The sequence below is a fragment of the Aulonocara stuartgranti genome, assembly GCF_965226115.1.
Source record: "Aulonocara stuartgranti genome assembly, chromosome: 23".
Taxonomy (NCBI): Eukaryota; Metazoa; Chordata; class Actinopteri; order Cichliformes; family Cichlidae; genus Aulonocara; species Aulonocara stuartgranti.
The window spans coordinates 39856168-39877500 of NC_138958.1; the positions used below are offsets into that span (position 1 = coordinate 39856168).

Consider the following 21333-nt stretch of genomic DNA (forward strand, 5'->3'; position numbering starts at 1 on the left):
GAAGAGAGAGCTTTTTACTGGCGCTCAGACATCCTGGACAGTTGAAAGTGGGTGGGTGTAGAGATTGATTGTTAGCATCTTTCTTAGCATATCTACTTCATTATGGGTTAAAAAAAAAAACAGTCTGAGTTACTCTTGTATGTATTAGTACTCAGTTTCAGGTTTCAGTAAGAATCAGTGTAACTGATAGAAAATGAATGTGTTCCATTGGTTGTGGTTCTTTAGGGCAAAAGTAAAAGGAGGAAAAAACTCTGTTTTTCCGTTGCTTTTAGTTTGGAGCACCAATGAGTTTCTGTCTGAGTCTGTTTCCAATATTTCACCAGGAAGCCAAACATTGATCATGCACTTTGAAGTGTGCTTACCTCCAGCATGCAAGCAGCAAAGAAAAGCCTGCCCGTCTGAGCTCTTTTCCCCCAGTGCGTTGTGTTAAAATCAGCTGGCCCCTGCAAGAAGAAGTCGCCAAACCAGCCGGCGGCAGTGCACACTTCCTAATTAGTCTGCCCTCACACTGGCTAACACCACAGGATAGTTGCTTTTCTCACACATTTTCTCCCGCTTGCTTTCCTATCACCGGTGCTTCTGTTCTCTCGGCCTAGTCCCCCTGTTCGTGCTTTTACTCCTTTTCCAAGTTGCCATCTCAGTCTTTATGTTGCTGTTTACTTCTGCTCTCATTCTGTCGTCTGACGCAGCTTTCATTTCCTGCTACTGTGTCTCATCTTCTCCCTCTCCACTCTCCATCTCCGTCCTCCTCCAGTTTTCCTTCTCACAGCACTGTTAGATCAGTCTGTGTAGTCAGGTACTGTGAAGTATGCATGGGATAAAGTATTTGAACGAGACGTAACTTAAATGATGTCAATTTTCTGTACTTGAGTTGATATGGCAAAATAACACTTTAGACTGCAACAAAGCAATAAATCCATAAAGTCTTTACATGTCGGTCACTTAGACTGAACATTAATGTACAAATGGCAGAAAATCACTACAAAACTCTGGTTCCTCACATAATGAGAACCCGTGTCTTTGTTTTAAACCAGTCATTCACCTGTTTTTATTTTTCACTACACAATACTCGCTAACTAAAGAAACATGAGAACACAACAATAGTCTCAACCACTCAATACACCCTCTGTGTGTATTTCTCAGACAGAGAAACCCATTTGATGTGTATTTGCACTCAGAAAGTTCTGCAGAATCCCAACCAACCAACCAACCGACTTATTTCTGCCACTTTTCTGGGTGTGGGTCATAGGACCAGCAGTTTAAACAAGAATGCCCACACCTCCTTTCTCTTTCACCACCTCCCCCACTTTTTCTAGAGACCATCAAGGTGTTCACATAATCTCTCCAGTGTATCCTGGCTCTGGTGCGGGGTCTCCTAGCAGTTGAAGCTCCCCTTGGAGGCAATCAGGAGGCATCGTGGTGCCCAAACCACCACAACTGCCTTCTTCTAATGTGTAGGAGTAGCAGGTCTACTGGGCCCCTTCCAAATGACAGAGCTTTTAGAAAGAGGAGTCCTGTGAAGTAGATGATCATGGGCTTTTGTTACAGTGGGGCAAAAAAGTATTTAGTCAGCCACCGATTGTGCAAGTTCCCCCACTTAAAATGATGACAGAGGTCAGTAATTTGCACCAGAGGTACACTTTAACTGTGAGAGACAGAATGTGAAAAAAAAAATCCATGAATCCACATGGTAGGATTTGTAAAGAATTTATTCGTAAATCAGGGTGGAAAATAAGTATTTGGTCAATAACAAAAATACAACTCAATACTTTGTAACATAACCTTTGTTGGCAATAACAGAGGTCAAACGTTTACTATAGGTCTTTACCAGGTTTGCACACACAGTAGCTGGTATTTTGGCCCATTCCTCCATGCAGATCTTCTCGAGAGCAGTGATGTTTTGGGGCTGTCGCCGAGCAACACGGACTTTCAACTCCCGCCACAGATTTTCTATGGGGTTGAGGTCTGGAGACTGGCTAGGCCACTCCAGGACTTTCAAATGCTTCTTACGGAGCCACTCCTTTGTTGCCCGGGCGGTGTGTTTTGGATCATTGTCATGTTGGAAGACCCAGCCTCGTTTCATCTTCAAAGTTCTCACTGATGGAAGGAGGTTTTGGCTCAAAATCTCACGATACACGGCCCCATTCATTCTGTCCTTAACACGGATCAGTCGTCCTGTCCCCTTGGCAGAAAAACAGCCCCATAGCATGATGTTTCCACCCCCATGCTTCACAGTAGGTATGGTGTTCTTGGGATGCAACTCAGTATTCTTCTTCCTCCAAACACGACGAGTTGAGTTTATACCAAAAAGTTCTACTTTGGTTTCATCTGACCACATGACATTCTCCCAATCCTCTGCTGTATCATCCATGTGCTCTCTGGCAAACTTCAGACGGGCCTGGACATGCACTGGCTTCAGCAGCGGAACACGTCTGGCACTGCGGGATTTGATTCCCTGCCGTTGTAGTGTGTTACTGATGGTGACCTTTGTTACTTTGGTCCCAGCTCTCTGCAGGTCATTCACCAGGTCCCCCCGTGTGGTTCTGGGATCTTTGCTCACCGTTCTCATGATCATTTTGACCCCACGGGATGAGATCTTGCGTGGAGCCCCAGATCGAGGGAGATTATCAGTGGTCTTGTATGTCTTCCATTTTCTGATGATTGCTCCCACAGTTGATTTTTTCACACCAAGCTGCTTGCCTATTGTAGATTCACTCTTCCCAGTCTGGTGCAGGTCTACAATACTTTTCCTGGTGTCCTTCGAAAGCTCTTTGGTTTTGGCCATGGCGGAGTTTGGAGTCTGACTGTTTGAGGCTGTGGACAGGTGTCTTTTATACAGATGATGAGTTCAAACAGGTGCCATTCATACAGGTAACGAGTGGGGGACAGAAAAGCTTCTTACAGAAGACGTTACAGGTCTGTGAGAGCCAGAGATTTTCCTTGTTTGAGGTGACCAAATACTTATTTTCCACCCTGATTTACGAATAAATTCTTTACAAATCCTACCATGTGAATTCATGGATTTTTTTTTCACATTCTGTCTCTCACAGTTGAAGTGTACCTCTGGTGCAAATTACTGACCTCTGTCATCATTTTAAGTGGGGGAACTTGCACAATCGGTGGCTGACTAAATACTTTTTTGCCCCACTGTACCTTACCTGGATTGAGACCCCAATCTGGAGCCAGATCTGGGAAGAGTGCCTGGTGGCTAGGGGTACAGTAGGCTTAGCCTGAACAAGCCACATGGACCAGGACTTACGTGGATCAAGCCGCAGCCCTCGGTGGACCCATCCCCGGTTCCGAAAATTGTTTCTGCAAATGTACCTATGTAAATTTAAAGTCAACCTTAAAGTTGGCCACCATTCTTCATTTTTTGTCTGCTTATGATTTTTTGCACTGCTGCTAAGGTTCCTCGTGGATCGCTCCATAGAAGTCCCCGTTTAAACAGAGACCCTATGATTTAAATTTCATGTTAGAAAAGAGAATGAAGGCACTGTGAGCCAAATGTTCTCTCTGCTCTTTTAGGATGTTACAGTAGAACTCCCCAGTGACAGTCTGACACTTTGAATGTCAGAAAAATGATATTCATGCTTGTTGTGTTATTATGAACCTTGCCTCAGGAGAGTGCAGGCTCTTCCACTGAAGACTGCCATTCGGTCTATGTTGTAGCAGCACAGAGAGCTCACAGCAGCTGTGAAATCATAAACGTCCGTGTGGTCAGATCAGGACTTCCAGGATGGGATCCAAATGTAGCAGGAGCACTGGGTGTGGAGCAGCACTTCACAAGGACTCAAGCTTCAAGGGCCAAATTTAATTTGGGAATGTTTCTTCAGTTTCCTTTCCTTTCTTTCTTTCTTTGTAAGAAAAAAGGCAGTCGAAGTCATTTGAGTAATGCTAGGCAACAGTACATGATGGGCGAGGCTGAGTGACTTTTCAAATAACCACAGTCGCAGTGTTGCTTCTCTAATTAAGCCATAAATAATAGAAAAGTTCATAAAAGGTTTTCCCAGATTACTTCAAATCTGAGGAATGCCAGCCCTGTTTCTCAACTGGAGGGTAACTCATTTCAGTGCCTTGATGTCATTAACAGTCCTGTGTCACATTAGAGAAAAACTGTGCTCGCTAAGGCTTAGAACAACTGAGCTGAATGGCTCTGGCCTCGGGCCGGCAGACTGCAGCAGTTATTAGCTGCTGATGACAACGGGGTAGCTTACCTGTCCGTCTCTTTTAACACACGTATATAGGACAGGACAAGCAAATGTGCGTGCGTGTACAGCCACTCATTAATCCCTCTGAACCTCTTCTTTCACTGTTTGGAAAGCAGCCTGCTCGAATTGTCAGCCCATCAAACCGCTACTTCGCAAACCTCCAGCCTCTCCTGCACCCCCCCGCACCCATCCACCCTCATCTAATGTTTTATCCAGAATCAGCGTCTGTCTTCAGCCATTAATATGATAATATTTGGCGTTGTCAGTGATGGAGGCCGCAGCATAATGAGATAATTACAGTGTTGTTTCATTTGGAGAGCGACACGCACGCTCAATCAAAATGGCAGGCCTAATTACGGGCCCAGGGATTGGCTAATGGGATCGCTAGAAGAGGGGTGGCATGAAAAGGGGAAAAAAAAAAGTCTTAACTTGGCCGTGTGCATTTATTCTCCACGGGTCTGTTTGTTTGTGTGTTTGCGTGATGGGCGGCAGAGGGTAAGACTACTAAAAAGCTAGCAGTAAGTGAATAAAAAGAAAAATGCAAGAGATGAAATGTGAATATCTTAATAGCAAGGTTGTCTGTGGGACACTTGGGGGGGAAACTGAGATGAGTATTGATTAACTGTGCATTGAAACCAGCCATTAAACCAATCTGAAGAAGCAACAATTAGTGCGGTACTGGGAGTAATGCCGCCTCCGATATCCATCTTCATAAAACGGAAGCATCTGCGCTGGCGTTTCATAACAGCACGGAAACTTTCGGAAAGTTATTTTCCTCATGGCAGCAAGTTAGGATCGAGTTTTGCGCCCGAAGTGTTGACAGGGACTCGTTGGCAGAGGACGCACGCGCGCACAGAACAACGACAACAACAGTGTGCACACCAACATACTGACACGGGAGTGTGTGTGTGTGTGTCTGTTTAGGCATCTTTGTGGGGACCAAAAATTGGAATGTTACCATACTTGTGAGGACCAAACATCACTTATGAGGACACAAGTGCCGGTCGTCACGAGTTTGAAGGCATTTTTGAGACTTAAAATGTGGTTTTAGTGTCAGTGTTACAGTTAGGTTATGGTTAATTTTAGGCTGAGGGTTAGGATTAGGTATTCATTTTTGATGGTTAGGGTTAGGGTAAGCGGCTAGGGAAAGCATTATGTCAATTAGATGTCCTCACTGCGATATCAAAACGAGAATGTGTGTGTGTGAGAGAGAGACTCGGCTTTCTCTCCCCCTTAAGTTGAAGACATGTATACCCAGGCACAATCACATTGTCACTGTGTGTCCCGCATACCAAATTATAAGGATCAATCACCCATTTGTACATTACAGATATTTGGTGTACACACACACACACACACACACACACACACACACACACACACACACACACACACGTCTCAGCCTGATTTTCTAATTAAAGGCAGGGTCACAAGAGAGACTTAAACACGTAATCTATGTACTTCACTAATGAACCTCTGCCTCTCGCGCGCACTCTCCCTCTCTCCTTTGCTCCGGTTTGGTCTAATGGTCTGCCTGGAGGTCAGACCATTAGACGGCGTTACACACGTGTAATAAAGGGTGCGTGGGAGTTTTGTCGGACAAAAAGGTTGGCCTCGCGAGGCTGCTGAGGGCATTCGAGTTTTACAGATGTGTGGGGTGGTTTTGAAGGAAAGTTGCTCTTCCTATTCTGTTTTTCCCTCCCGAGTTTGAACACCTTCTCAAGGCGTGTATCTCCCGAGGACATAGAAATGGCAAACGAACTGCATATCAGTGTCAATATTAGATACCCGTTCCCGCTGCAGCCAGTAAACACAGATAAACGACAGCACTGTGTCGCACTTTGGTAGCACATCCCGAAGGATTGTGCTCGCTCAGGCGCAAACCGTCTGTTGCCTTTGGTGTGCGCGCGCGTCCTCACGCTTGTTTGTGTGCGCCCGACTCTGTAGTGCCAGGTGTGTGAGGCTTATCTGGCATTAAGGTCCAGTGAGCATGATGATGTTTCTCTTTAAGTTTTGTCCCCATTCTGTCTCGTTCATATCTCCTCGCTGGCAGTCGCTTGCACTTTTGTGGGGCCTATGTATTCTTCTTTTTTGTTTTTTGCCTTTTGGTGACCTCTAGGTCGGGTTCGGCCTCACCTTTTGGGTGGTTGATTTGTCTGTATCTGAATCCGGGATGGCACCTCGTTGCTCTTTGTGACATCAGAGTGAAAAGACAAAAAACGTGAAATGTTTCAGCTCCGTTTCTCTCCGCTGCGGTTTTATCTGTCAGCTGAAGAAAGTTCAACAGAGGCACTGATGTCTTTGTGGATATTTTCTGTCTTGCCCGTCAGTCTTCCTGTGCAGTCAGGGCTTGTCATCATGAAGCCAAAGAACATCGGCGGCTTTAACAAAAGATTAAGCTGAATATGTGCCACCTGCCTTCTTGCTTCACTTCTGAATTCCCACCTGTGTTGGATGCTCGGCTCTTCATCCTGCAAAGGAGATTTAAAAAAAAGATTTATTTATTTTTTGTCTTATTTTGTTTAGTTTTTTTTTGTTGCTTCTCTCCATAATAGTGTGTGTTTGCGATTATTAACCCTTCCTGTTGTGCTCGTCTCTGCAGTGATCAGCGTCTCCATGGAATGCGCAGGGAGTACACGCAAGCCCGAGCCGCCCCGGGTTACGAGGAGCTAGACGCCGCACGGCGCCGAATCCTGGAGTATGATCCAAACCGGGTGAGTGTGCGTGCTTTTTTTGGGGGGTGTTGTAGTTGGTTTAAACTGGACACCAGTTTAAAAGATGGTGAAATGAAGAGTGTATGTCAGTGTGTGCTTCTTTCCAAAGCACTCCTGAGAGACCACTGTGTTTTCCCGTGTGTTGTTCTCAGGCTGATTTCAGCTTCTTGTTAACATTTGAGGGGCCTGTGTGCCATCGAGGAGCTGCCCGCTTTCCTCTTCATTTGGTATATGGAGAGATCTATTAGACTGTTGACATTTCCATCCCACCTTTCTTTTAGCTCCGCTTTATCTCTTTCTTTTGTTTCCTATTGCTTTTCCTTCTCTCCACCCCTCACCCCCCCTTTTCTGTTCTACAAAGGCCTGAAATCCCTGATTGTTGCCTCTCCCAACCAGACTGCACTGCTAAATGTCCCTGAACCTGTATTGATCCGGCCTGAGGAATCATTTCATTTACCTCTGTACACTCCCAAACTCGGCATACTCGCCATGGAAATCAATAGCCATTTATAAAGCATTTTAAAAAGGGATTTTTTTAATAGCGAGCCCAAAGATGCAGAAAATCACACTTTGATCCAAATCAGAATCGCTGAATCTCGCCACGGCATTTCCACTGAGCGAGATTTGGCTTTCATTAGGTAACGCGAGGAGAGAAGCAGAGGCATCTGGGAAATATGGATTTACTGACCGCATCGCCGCAACAAAATCGTCTGATACAACCGGCCTCCCGCCGCGTTCACATCCTCACTTGTTGTAGTCTGTGTCTATTGAGCAATGAAGCCCCGTGAACCAGTCTTCATTAGGCACTCTCAGACACACGCCACAGTAGCTGTCTCTGAGGCCCGAGGGGCTTTGTCACTCATTACGCATCCCTATGCAGCATGTGTTTCTGCCTCGGATCACCGTGACTCAGTCGGTACCCAAACTCTGATGCAATTAAAGCGCAGCAAGCATGAGGTGCAACCTCTGATCAGTTTGTTGTTTTTTTTACCCAAAAAGAAGACAGCGGTGTCCACAGCAGAAACCAGCAGTGGCTTTCTCCCCTGAGGAGACTGATAATGAAACACTGCACTTACCAGCACACACACACACACACACGTAGTGTGAATAGACACAGGAAAACATCAAGGAAATTCTAGTGGGAACATAAAAAAAGAAGATATTGGCAGGATATTTTGATTCATAACATGATGATATATAACTACATTCACAGACATCGATTAAGCTTTTATGGAGTATATTGCTTGAGTGCTTAGTTCTTATATTTCTTTCTTTCAAGTTCAGATCTATCAGAAACCCCTTTCCTCGCACTCAGACGTACGGCTGTTTGCACAGATTTCCTGCACTCTGCTTTAACCTCTCCTTTGCACTGAAGTTGCTTCTGTTTGCTCATGAAACTTCTGCTCTCTGATTTTCCTCCTTTTCTTTTTGTGGCACACAGGTTATGTTTGATGGCTGAGTGGTTAGAGCGCATGTCAAACAGGTACCTCCCCCAGAGGAGCGGGTTTCTGCTTCAGTCACTGCTCTTCCCCTGCATCGCTCGTCCAATCTGTAATATAATTCAGTATCCAGTAAAGGTGAAAAACTTAACATAATACTCTTTGGTTTAATAATTAACCAAACTTCAGTACAATCACAGAGACGGTGTGTTTGGCCAATGGAAATGTTCTGTTAGAGATGTAAGATTATCCAAAGTAGACTAAATTATCGAGTAAAGACAATAATGTATTCCCATTAGTTTATGGGACTTGATTTAATCTACTCCAGAGAACACCTCAGTAACCGCTTTAAGTTTCATTTTGTACAAATCTCTTTTATTTTAAATCTAAATCTAAATTCACTGTTTTGAGAAAACAAAAGAATTATCCTCCACTTTAAAATACCAGCATGAGACAAGTGTAAGACATAATTAAGCCCTGTTGTGTTTGTGTTGTTCACTTTCGGGAGCTGAAAAAAGTTGATCAGCAGTCCTTATGTCATGTGATCATCGGGATATATGAAGTGGGAATCACCAGACATCTCACAATACGATGTCAGCTATTACATTTGCACTCAGCACCGTCCGGTTCTATAGTAATATTACTAAAGCCAGCTGAGTCGAGTTCTCTCGAGTTGTTCTCATTGACAAAGTCTGTATTTATAAATTTGACTGCAATTATTTTAAAACTTTGGACAACGTCTCTGAGAGTGATGGCAGTCATTCCAAGTCCGGCTGCAACTGTTTGCAGAAAGGTTGCAACCTGTGCAATCACCTTGTGGTCAAAAGTGTGCAACACCCTGAAAGTCTGGGCAGCCATTCAGTCACCACGAGTTGCGATTGTTCACAGAACATGAAAAAAATTACAATCACCGTCCAGCCACCAGTTTAGTTTTATTTCTTTGTTTATTTCAGTAGCTGTAGGGAGCTCGCTGTCCTATCATTAGTTGTGTGACTGAGCCGTTAGCTTGCTCTGAATTAGGCGTAAGCTTTGTCAAGCTAACCGCGTCCAGCGTTGGGTAGTTTTTTGGTTGAGATGATGAGTCTGCTCAGTTCCCGGAATAATAACTAAATAATTAATAATAAAATATCAATATTTGGTGTCCCTGTGTTGATACATTATTGCCATACACCGCTATTGCAGTTCCATGCTATCTCAGAACCCCCACCCCTCCCCCTTCAGGATATTGCTGCACATTCACCTTCTTACCTTACTTTCTCTCTCGATGGTATGGGGCGAGCATAAATACAGAGCGCTTGAGCGTGGCACTCACTCGCTTACAACGGCCTTGTTTTATCAGCCTTTTAGTTGCCACCACTTCTACCACGCCACGCTGCTCTTTTATACTCGGCCCTTTTCTGCAGCCTTGAATGGTTAAAAAGGCTTTCCAAGCTCTCCGCACAAGGCCAGGAGCACACATCTCCTTCTGTCAGCTGTGTGTGTGTGTTAGAAAGAGAAGATAAGTGTGTCTGTGTGAGTGTGTCTGGGTACCACACTAACCTAAACGGACATAAACAAAAGCAGGAATCAAAGACTATGGTTACAATATCTATTCGTGTCTTTGTTTATTGTAGTTTTTCCCAGCGTGCACGGTTTAGAGGTGGAGTTCATCGCGCGGGTCTGTGTCACTGCCTTTGTGTGTATATGTGAGCACGCCCATGCGGTTAAATCTGGTCTTCAAAAAGGGCTTCGTGTCGCTTTCTCATTTCTTTCCTCCAACCCTGCTTCCTCTGTGTTCCTGTCTGTCTATCTGTCTCTAATTTGACCCGTCCTCCATGTTCCCTGTCTGTGGATAGGTCACACTTGTAATTATGCCAATCACACTGTCCCCACTCTCTCTGTTTTCTCCATATGCTAATGATAGGCTCCCTTTAATGTCTTGATGGCCAATTAAGCCACAAAAGTACACGAGAAGTTTCTTTTTTTAGACTTCTTTGTTCTGTAAGATCAGTCAGCTGTTGCAGAGACTTCTCTTGACATGGTTGTTTATTATAGTTCGATAAAGGCAATAATATATCAGCTTAACTCGCCGCGCTGCACATGGGCTTATAAATTTGTTGACTCCGCTTGTTGCTACGACACCCCTGATGACATCATAATCTAATGATCTAATATTCAAGTGGATTTTGGCGTAAAGCTCTGACTGTGTTGTGTGACATTCAGTTTTGTGATGTGGTGAGACTTGAGCTTTCTAGCACGAGACTGTGAAAGTCCTACTTCAGCTTGTGTAACAACTCAGTTTAAGCGGCCTAATGTTGGATCGGATCCTCGGGTGTGTTTGGGTTGGTTTCAACACTCTTTTTGTCTGATTGTTTTAGGGTGGAGGTAAATGACATGGTTGTTGCACTTGTATTTTAGTCATTTTACTTTGATTATCCTCCAATTTCCTATCTTGTTTCCTTCTCGTTTGCTCTCGTTCTTTCTTGCTCGACATTGCCATGCATTGTTGAGGACTGTCACCTCACAGCATTTGGTTTCAGTATCTTCAGTTTTAGGGGTTTTATTGGTTTTACAGATGATTCCAATTTAAAATATGTCGTACATGTCGCTAATAAACAAGCAACACAGTCACAAGCACGTCTGAATAATGAAAAACTTATGGAAGAAGAAGAACATTATTAAATTAGTTAAAAATGAATGCTGGATAACTGGTATGATAAGAGGGTATAAAAACAGAGCGCTCACTGTGTAACAGTTTGAGCAGCTCGTTGCCGACATTATAAATGTAACCGCACAGTTGGCTACATCAAAACGAGAAACTCATTTTAAGAAATTCATTACTATAAAAGTAGAACAGTGAAAGTGCATCGGTCAGCTCTAGATTTGCTCGGATTAGTTCTCCACACTCTGGACTCTCTGATTAGCTCAGCTATGGTTGTCCGTCTGTTCCACACAGCCAGCAACACGCCCGGTTTTCGTCATATCTATATGTGCGCACATCCTCTGCACACACGCCATAATTCACACCATGATGGAAAAACCTTTTTTGACAAAAATCATGAAACATGAGATGATGGGGGTTTATTTAAAAACATTTTACGGGAAACTTTTAAAATGCCAGATGATAAAATATGAGACGCTTGGTGGCTCCAGTGTTTAAGTGAATGGAAAAGTGGTTTGTAGTCTAAAGCACTTTGAGTGTTTGAGTACAAAAGCCAGTCCATGTCTAGTTCTCTCTTTTTGTCCTCACTCGTTCTCCCTTTTGGCCTATTTGTTTGCCCCCTAGTGGTTCTTTTTGGATGTCCTACAAAGTCTACAGCTGGTGCACTGACCCAGACCGCTTATTCACCTCAGTGTCTTTTTTCTCTCTGTCAGGTTTATTATAATGGAAATGTACATTATAGTGTATGTGACCATGCCAAAATGAATGGTAACGCAGCGTGCCAGAATCCTGTTTGCCCAGTCTAACAAAGACACACGGGCACACATACAGGAGGCGCACACACCCATACACGTACGCAGGAACTCGTGCATCTTATCTTCAACTCGTTACCCTGTGAATCATAAACAACAGCGGCAGCACATGTGACACCTTAATGAACACAGAAGTCCCCGAAAACCACACTCGCGACTACACACTCGGAGTCATTATGAAACACACACGGAAAAACGCTCGCACAAGTCCAGATACGACTTGTCATCCATTGCGCAGCTGCTTTTTTCTTTTTTTTGTTTTTGTACTTCTCTCTAATGTTGTGTGCACGGACATCCATCACCTTGATGATATTTTAATGTCACATCCTCAGGCTGTCTCAATCTCTCCCCCTCTCTCACTTTTCCCTCTCCCTCCCACACGTCGGCCATCACTTCATAAATAAACCCCCACATCATTAAGTAAACACGCACCAGCCTGTCACGGTGATAGATGGCGTACACACACACTTGCGCGCGCACACACTCGTTCGTGGACGTGTGCGCACACGCATTCAGGCGCTGGTGATGTGCGAGGGCCTCTTCATGCCCACAGGCACAAGCCCCCAGTGGTTTTTGTGCCCATAGTCCTAATGATCTTCACCAGTGAGATGATCTAAAAGCTTACTTTTAGGGGGGAGAAAAAGCACCTCGTTCTAAGAAATAAAGTCAATGGCAGTTGTCAAAGTGTTGCGTTAACAGACTTGCAACTGTATCTGCAGGTTCTGTATCTGTGGGCTGATGTGTAGTTTATTTACTGGAGGCTCCCACTGTGCCTCACTGACTGTCCATCACAGCTTTCACCTGACAAGCGCACGCTCTTACCGCACACCCTGTGCTATGAAGAACTCTGGCCCACTCTCTCACTCGTCCCGCTGTTCGCCTGCTGCTGGAGACGCTGTGATGAAGGCCTGCAGAAACCTGCTTCTAAACACACAAGGGGGAAGGAGGCCCGAGGGAGCAAATGAATGAGGGAGAGGATGTGAGAGGAGGAGGAGAGTAGCAGCAGGGAAGTGACGGCGCAAGAGAGAACTTTTTTATTTTTATGAAAAACAAAAAGGAACTAAAACTAAGAACATGACAAAGCTGCAGAGCAGAGTCAGAGAGGCTTAAAGAAGCTCCTTAGGGGGAAAATGGGAAGGATGAAAAATAGGACATCTAATAGGAGGATCTGGATTGGCACGACGAGGAGACAGATGGGATAGAGGAACTGACAGACACATGGAGGCATTGACATAAAAGACTAAAGAATTTGAGCTAAAGAGGAGAATGAAGAAACGATGGTCTGACAGTGTACAGTGTAGCCTGCGCGGTCTTAGTTGTTAGAGATTTAAACAAGCATCCGCCCTGCTGTAGTGTCCTTGAGCTTTATCTTTACTCCATCTCTAAATTTTCCATTAGGGATGCATTAATGCTCGGAAGTTCCTCTAAATTCATATTTCAGTGCGTTTTCCTGCCACAGCACACGGATTTGTTTTGGAAATGATTTGTCATGTTCTCCTTCTGAGAGGAAAATCACTGCGTAAAGGGAAGAAATAAAAATAAATGACAGAGAGCGTATACATTTTGGCTTATGGCCAATCAAAACATTTCATTTGGAATAAAGCGGTAAACACGGTCGTTCTGTCAGGCTGATGGTGGCGCTGGCCTCCAGCCGACCAACAACCCAGAAAAAACCCACAAAATTAATTTAGATTAAAAAAACCTCTTGTGTGAGCATTTTCTCACCAACTCCTTATTCAAAATGATCCTTATTTTAAAAAACAAAACAAAAGAAAAGGCTCTTGAGTGGAAAAGTGAACCAGGAACAGTCAGTTTGGAGTTTTAATAGGGATCGTCCTGGAATTCCGACCACAGTTTTCTATGAGAGCAACAAACCATTAACGTTGCACATATACAGCAAGGGATAATGTAGCTTACTATAATTAGTGAACATAGATCGACTGACATCAGTTAAGCATCAGCTGAAAGTATCACTTTTAACCTTTATATCTGGTTGTTGCCAACCTTTCCAGGCTTGCTATAGTCTTTGTGTTAAGAAAAAAAACTAATTTCCTGATGTCTAAGCTCAACGGGGGTCAATTCAGGCTTTTTTTGGCCGCCAGGCTTATAAATCACTGGTTAAAGTCCTGTCTTCTATAACGCTGCTGACAAATTGTTGTATTTCCTTGGCTTGTAACCTAAAGTATAATGTGTCTTTGCCCCCCTGCTGTCTCAGCTGTCAGTCGAACACGCACAACAGCCGCCCACTCAGAGGTCCAGAGGCTTTTCTTCCTCTCAGTAATAATAATACACACACATATATATATAAACCTCATTTTCACATCCCTTTTTTTTAAAGCTGGACTTTAATAGAAGGCTAGGAATGAAGTCTCCTTGCTCAGCAGAACAAGGGAGCGGTTGTGTAATGCACGAGGCAGTGTAGTTGTCAAAGCTTTGTTTTCATCCCATGCGTGCAGTCTCTCTGCCTCTCCTTCTTGCTCGGCTCTGTACTGGTCAGTTAATTAGAAACATTTCAGGTAAAATATTAGAAATGTCGGTTTGTAAAGAAAAGAGAGGGTGAACGAGGCTGAGATGCTAGTTTGTGCATGTTGGAGAAGGTGAGCAAGTGAGAGCGCGAGCAGCTGGTCCGGGGGTGTTTCTCGGAAGGAGGCTGCACTAATGTTAGACTAATGTTAGTGTTAATCAGGTTAGCATATGCCCTGTGCGTGTGCGCATGTGTGTGTGAGTTTGTGCTGTTCCTGCACCTGCACTGTGAAAATGAGGAAACAGAGAAGAAGTCTGGACGCAATAAAAAATGATGTGGTCCCTCCCAGGTTTAAAATTAGGTAAATAAATATAACCTGAATGACCAACAACACACGGCATATTACAACTCATCGGTATTTATTCAGCAAAAGCTAAGCTAACAGCTTGTAGAACCACTGTTACCAGTAATAACATGGATTCATCATGTTCTGTGTGAATTCACCAGTATCTCCCATCATATTGAGGAATTGTGGCTCCACCACATCCGGGCAATTGTTTAAATACGGATTTTTTTTATGCTGTCAATCAAGCTGAGCTCTGGGCTTTGGGATTCGTTCCTTTTTTCAACCATTCTGTTGCAGATTTGCTGCAGTGTTTGGCTACAAAACGCACCCAAATCATCACCCCTCCACCTCCATGCTTAACAGTTTCTGTGAGGTGTTTATGCTGATATCACAGCCAGACATGTCCACTTTGGTCTCATCTGTTAAATGGACACTGCTCTAGAAAGCTTATGGTCTGTTCAACACTTCCAGATAAGTGACACTTCTTACATTTAAACATTTAACATTCTAGCTGGCACCTGGAGAGCCTGAAAAGTGTCTACTACACATCAGAACACTCCCTTACCCTGTCGGTGATGCCAAAGAAATTAATGATTCTTCAGAGTAAGCAGTGCAGCATATTAGCTTAACACAAGAATCAGATCAGTACACAGTACTGGTGGATACTTGAAGGCAAAATCTCAGTGTGCAGTCAGATCGGTCCATCCCGAGCATAAACCTCCTGAACGTGTACACATTTAATCACAGTGCACTGCACAATAATTACTAAGGAAACAAATGCATAAACTGCACAGAAGCCAACATGCACATATGTATGAACACCCGCTCAGTCACATTTTATTACCGACTTTTAAGAGGTAACATGCCACAAACACATAAAACCCACACAGCTCACAATCAACCATGCAAAAGAAACAAGTCTAGACACGCATAAGCAGGCAAACACACACACACACTCACAATCATCATCAAAGGGCTGCAAACCTCAGCTTTGGCCAGACTGAAGCTGTTTTCAGAGTTCATTTCACTGCAGGAGGCTGCAGCCAAATCCAGGCTGGCAGCGAACACACAAAACTTTTTGAGGAGAATCCCATAATTCAGTAATTACAAGACATGCAGTCTTCTCATCCTGGTTTCCTTTTAACCCCCTCTGAGATCACTCTCGCACCCTTAAACGTAAAACACACTCTAGATTTTCTGTTATACACACACACGCCCGTCTTATCCTGTACAACAGTTGAGCCCTGCGCTGATTAAAGAGTGCCTGTTGGTCCCTAACTCTAACTGTGGACCAGGCTGCTATTCTGGCTCATAAAATTACACAGGCCCCACCACAAGTTAGTGTTTGGATCACGCAGCCCAGAATAACATCGAACAAGCTACTGTGCCCAGCTACTGGAAAACAGACCGAACAGGATGAAATGACAGAGGAGAAATGACTCGGGAGGCGAGGCTTACAGGAGACTGTTCTTTGTTAATGCAGGGCTTGATGTGATAATTATAAAGGGAAGGATGTGCTGCAGAGATTGCCCCTTCTTACAAGCCATTTAGTCCAGCTTTCAGCCTTGTCAGATCGTTTTATTCCTTTCCACTGAGGTGAGATAATTCACTGGTTTGCAATGCAAATGTGATTGCCGGTTGCACTTATACCATGAGCTCTTCCAGAACAAGGAATTATCGGGAAATTGTGATTCATGAATATTCTGCAAACAAGTAAAATTGAACTGTTTCCAGTTAAAAGTCATCTTTACCAGCCCCCAGAAGGTCACGGGGACATTAGGGGAGGACAGTACGTACTTGCAAAATGTTAGCATGTTAGCTTTTTGACAGAGTACATCAGCTTGAAAAAGGCTGTTGATTTTCCATTGTGATCCCCTTGCAAAAGCAAAGGGGAAAAAAGACTACTGTGGAGCAATTATCTCTCCATCCCATAATCTGCATGTAAAAGATGAATGCTGCCAATGTTATATCACACTCTGGTTTGTGGACCACCACCTTAAAGCTTCAAGCAGGAAAAAGGATGTCCAACAGCTAACACTAGCTAGATTGGTTAGCAAGGTGCATCAGTAGATATGGGTTCAATGCACAGACACACAGTTAAATGGTAGCATGCAAATGAAAAATAAGATTTTTCCTGTGAAATTAACTGCAGCAAATCATAGTTATTATGCAATGATTGCAATAAAAATGCCTCTTAAGGCACCAAGCCGAGCAAACACTTTGCAGCCTAGCCGTCACCTCTCTGTCCCTCAAAATGTCCATGCCTGTGTTTGTATTAGGGCTTACCTTTAGGTCTTAATCCAAGATAAATGAGTGGGTTATGTAATATCTCATACCTTGTATAATTATGGAAAAAAAAAGTTGGAAAACTCTTTTTCTTTGCTCTGGTTTATCCAAATTCCCATTAGGCCTCGCACAATCGGCATGCTCATTCGGTGCTCTTTCTGAAATTTCACAGTCTGAGCAGGTCAGCGGGTGTTGTGTATTGTTTGACATCGTCCGCTTTCTTGGCCATTGCTTGATTGGTACACATATGAGCACTCCCTGTTCCAGCATCTCCGAAGCGCACCGACTCAGACTCGAGCACCGGCTGAACTTCTGTTCACACTCCTGGGAGACAAAGACAAGAGTTGAACAGCTCCTTCCAGCATTATGTTTCTACCCGCTGCTATCAAGAATTCTCACACACACGTATAACACCTTTCTCCCGCTTTTCTCCCTACAAAGTCACAATGAGTGATTCCATCCACGGACTCCTCCTCCTCTGTCCTTGTCTCTCCAGCTCATCCCTGAGGCTCCACGTTTCCCTCTCGCTTCTTTTTTTGTTTTAAGTCACTTCATTCCAATGCTGCACAGCAACCGGGTGATTTTTTTTTTTTCTTTTCTTTTCTTTTTTCCCCCTCCCTCTCTCCCGCTTCTCCATCTGGGCCAGCAAAGGCCTACAGGGACTTATTTGGTGTCTGTCTTTATCCCCACAGCTCGTCTGTGGCCTACGGGCAAACTGCAGAGTGTGATCTGTCTGCGAGCTGATAAAAATCTCCCGTTCTCCTCAGTGCTCGTGCCCACTCTCACTTCAAAGCACTTCACCGCGCTATGTTTAGATTTAAGAAGATGGAGTTTCGACAGGGTCAGCTACGTGTTTGTGTTGTCTCCGCTGAGGTCACATTTCCGCCGTCGTTTTAAATCATGACACCATTCCTCTCAAAGGTGCCAATGTGCACAATGGGCATTTTTGTTGTAGTACCTGCATTTTCAAGGTAATGTCAAGTTCTTACAGTTTTTTTTTCTTTTTATATTTCAAGCTTTTACCTCTAAAAAAGGAGGCATTAGATGCAGGCACTTGTTGTTCATAAAGTCATATTTCTATAGAGGAATCTAAAAGGATAAGCGTGATTTATTTCATCACTTAAGGCTCTGAGCGTCTTCCTAATTGACTTTTAAATCAAGTGGCTGGAACACTAAACAGGCCACTTCATCACTCCCCTTCCACCCAAAAATCTGGGGTTTTGTGCATTGTCTGTACTTCACAAAGAAAATTGCTGCCAGCAGTGAGCTGGGAGGCGAAAGGGACATCATGGGCCAAGAGGATGCAGTGCTGGCAAACATCTGCAAGTACTGCACTCTGCAGAGGAAATTGCTTCTTTGCTAAATTTCCAGAGAGAGTTAGAGGGAGTTGGCTTCTAGGTAGCTTCTGCTAAAGCTCCATCATACAAGGAGCAATGTTTTTTTTGGGGGGGGAAACACTCTTCTGTGGATTTTTCCAATCCCATTAATTGTTTTTGGAACTAAAAAAAATCTGGAAAAGCCTGGACAAAATATAAGAAAGAAAAATGCACGTAGAGATACATCAGGATAAACGAGTTTTTGGGTTTTGTTTTTTCTAAACTGACCCCTTCAAACCACTGCAGTAATCCTCTTCTTTAAAGGTCCTGAAGTTGGCAGGGCTTGCATCAAAGCATCTGAAGGTCAAACAGATCAACCTTACGACATTTTCAGCAGGCCATTGGAGAGCATGAGTAGCTGGATGCAATCATCAAAGACTCCGTCGCCGGCGGTGGCGTCAACCCCCACATCTAAAAATCTGTGACCGGAAGGAGAAAACAACAGAGGACTGTTTAACGCATGCTGTGGAGATGATGCCTTCTCAGAGCACAAACGCATGACTCAGCACAGCTGGACGGGGAACTGGCAGAGTGATGCTGCTGTTTTTGTTTTTTTTTAAAAAACCTGGTTTGAACTTTAAGGCTGTTTCTAGACTTGTGCGCACTCTCTGGTTACATCACAGGGGGAAAAATCTGTTTCTTACACACATGAAGACATGCCTTTTGGAGGCGTCATAGCCTGGAAAGAGGGGACACAAACCATCTGCACACACACATACACATACACACTTGCAGGGGTATTTGGATGTTATTTCAGTGAACAGTGGGAGGCTAACAGAACCGCAGAGGAAGACAGGAGCAGGGACACGGCCCCAGTAAATAAACAACGCCCCATGGCCACTGCCATGGCCACACACACTAACACACATGGAACAGGTTTAGGATCCATGTTGAATGAAGATAGGTGTGACAGCAAAGCACACCAACATGTAAGTTCCCATTCTAAAGTCAAAGGCTCCTTTCCAGAGGTTACTGGAACTGGAACTTACTGATTTGGTTTAGCAAAACATCTTAATATATTGTTAATGCTACAGTCACACAAGGGGAAAGCAGTGGTTGAAGGCTGTTGCACAGCCAAATTTGTTGCAATCTCATTGCCTTTGAGCTTCAAAGACAGACTAGGTCTTCTTCAGAGTGACGTTTTTGCATCAAGACAGCATTAAAACATCAATAAGTTAGTGTGCTATCAGTTTTAAATTGACTGGGGCTACGTTAATGATGAATTGTTATGAATCTTCAAAAATCAGAAAGCTGTTCCTGTCTGCATATGCAGAAATTCGCATTAACTACTCGCATTCAGAGTCCAATAAGGACTTCTTAGATTTGAAACAGAAATTTAGGGATAGTGCTGTACTCGCTACAGGACAGCAGTTCACCTGTAGAGTGACACCGTATAGGACTGTAACCCCAATACACCACCAAAGAAGTTGAACCTGTGTTGCAAACAGACGTGTCATAGATGAGTTGCATTGATCTGGGGAGGCTGACTCAGCGTGTTGGCAAACTCTGCATTTTTAAATTAGACTAGCAAGTATTTGCTAACTTTTGGTAGTTTCATAGTGATTGTTTGGAGACCAGTTGCAACCAGAAAGATTTTATACATGAGGACTAAAAATATATAAATGAATAATACAGCAACAACCATTAGCCCACCTTCATGACAGGTCTCCACTGCTGTTTTGCTGCTGTGCTGTGTGCCTGAGAGCAGCAAGCAGCAGGTACTCTGACACCGAGCTGACATAAAAGTGTACATACATTATGGGGCATAAATAAAGCAGCACTTAGGTATATTTTCAGTTCTTTTAGTTTGAGGAGTACCTGCTGAACTCTGCAGTCTCTACTGTGCCATCTCTCTTTCTCTTTGTTTTAAATCTCTGTGAGTACGCTATGATAGAAGTATCATTATCAGGGGATGAACATGAGGCCCTCTGCAGACATCCTCATTGCCCTCCGAGGTCCATGCAGACACTACATTACAATGCACCAACTATGCATTAGTCATCCAGGTGGACTTGGAGGGGAAGAAAAAAAAAAGTATAATAAGAACAGCTACTCACCTCTGATGTCTGCAGCTGTCTATATGTGCGTCAGCAGGAGGGTAAAATCTCAGCCTCAGTCTCTTTATTACCCACAGAAAGGCTCAACAGTGTTAAAGAGAAAGATGCAAGCACCAATGTGTATGTGCGGTCAAACTGACTAGCAAAACATGGAAACAGCCACATCTGTGAACACCATCGCCCGGCCGTGTTTAAAATCGCATATTTGGAACCAATAATTCATCAAAAAATCCAGCTGCTTTGCACAGATGCTTTAACTTTAAAAGACAAGCCTACTTTGAATGCTGTGTCATCATTCTTGGCTGATGGCAGCTTAAACAAATCAAATCCTCTCTCACTCTCTCTGTGTGTTTGTCCACTTTTAGCCAGTAGCGTCACTGGTTTTCACAGCGATGTGCACAATGTTGTGTTGAGTATGCTTCCTCTCTCGCCTTCTCTGATGCATGTAAAACATTGAGTCTATTTGGAGTTCATGTAAACAGTTTGAAAGTTTAAACCGGAGAAAATGTATTTGGACAGATAAATTAGCTTTGCGTGCGGCTGCGGCAAAACATACGAGTCACCAGCACCGCTCTGAACACTCTGTAGCTAATGAGACAAAATATCTGTTGGCCCGGTTTGTTTCATCCTTACATGGACCTCTAGCACACTCGTCTAGTCAGAGCCTGAACTCAACTGTAAGGAAATGTAAAGAGCCATTGCAAGGTCAGAAGCTGAGGCCTGCACAAACACTAACAATGATGACAATTACCAGCAGATTGGCCTATTACCAAACTAGACTGCATTCCAGTCTGAATGTGTGTAACCTTTGGTCCCCGTGTGTGTGTATGTGTGTGTGTACCATCTGCTGCTAACGAGCTCTGTGTGAGCAGGGTCCAGGTGTGGGAGTGTTTAGTGTACACTGGGGGGCAAGTGAGCCTCCTGTTTGTGATCCGCACACACAGAGCCCTCCTAATTCGACATAATCTTGTGTGCCGACGGGCTCGATTC

The 21333-nt window shown here is 43.9% G+C and overlaps 1 protein-coding gene across 3 annotated transcripts in view; it reads left to right on the top strand.

Annotated features, from left to right (window-relative positions):
- Positions 1-21333, top strand: part of pard3ba (par-3 family cell polarity regulator beta a) — a 195437-nt gene that overhangs the window by 148101 nt on the left and 26003 nt on the right. For all 3 annotated transcript variants that reach the window (XM_082524118.1, XM_082524119.1, XM_082524120.1), the window contains exon 22: positions 6811-6922. In XM_082524118.1, coding sequence (XP_082380244.1) covers positions 6811-6922 — 112 coding nt within the window. The remainder of the gene's footprint in view (positions 1-6810; positions 6923-21333) is intronic.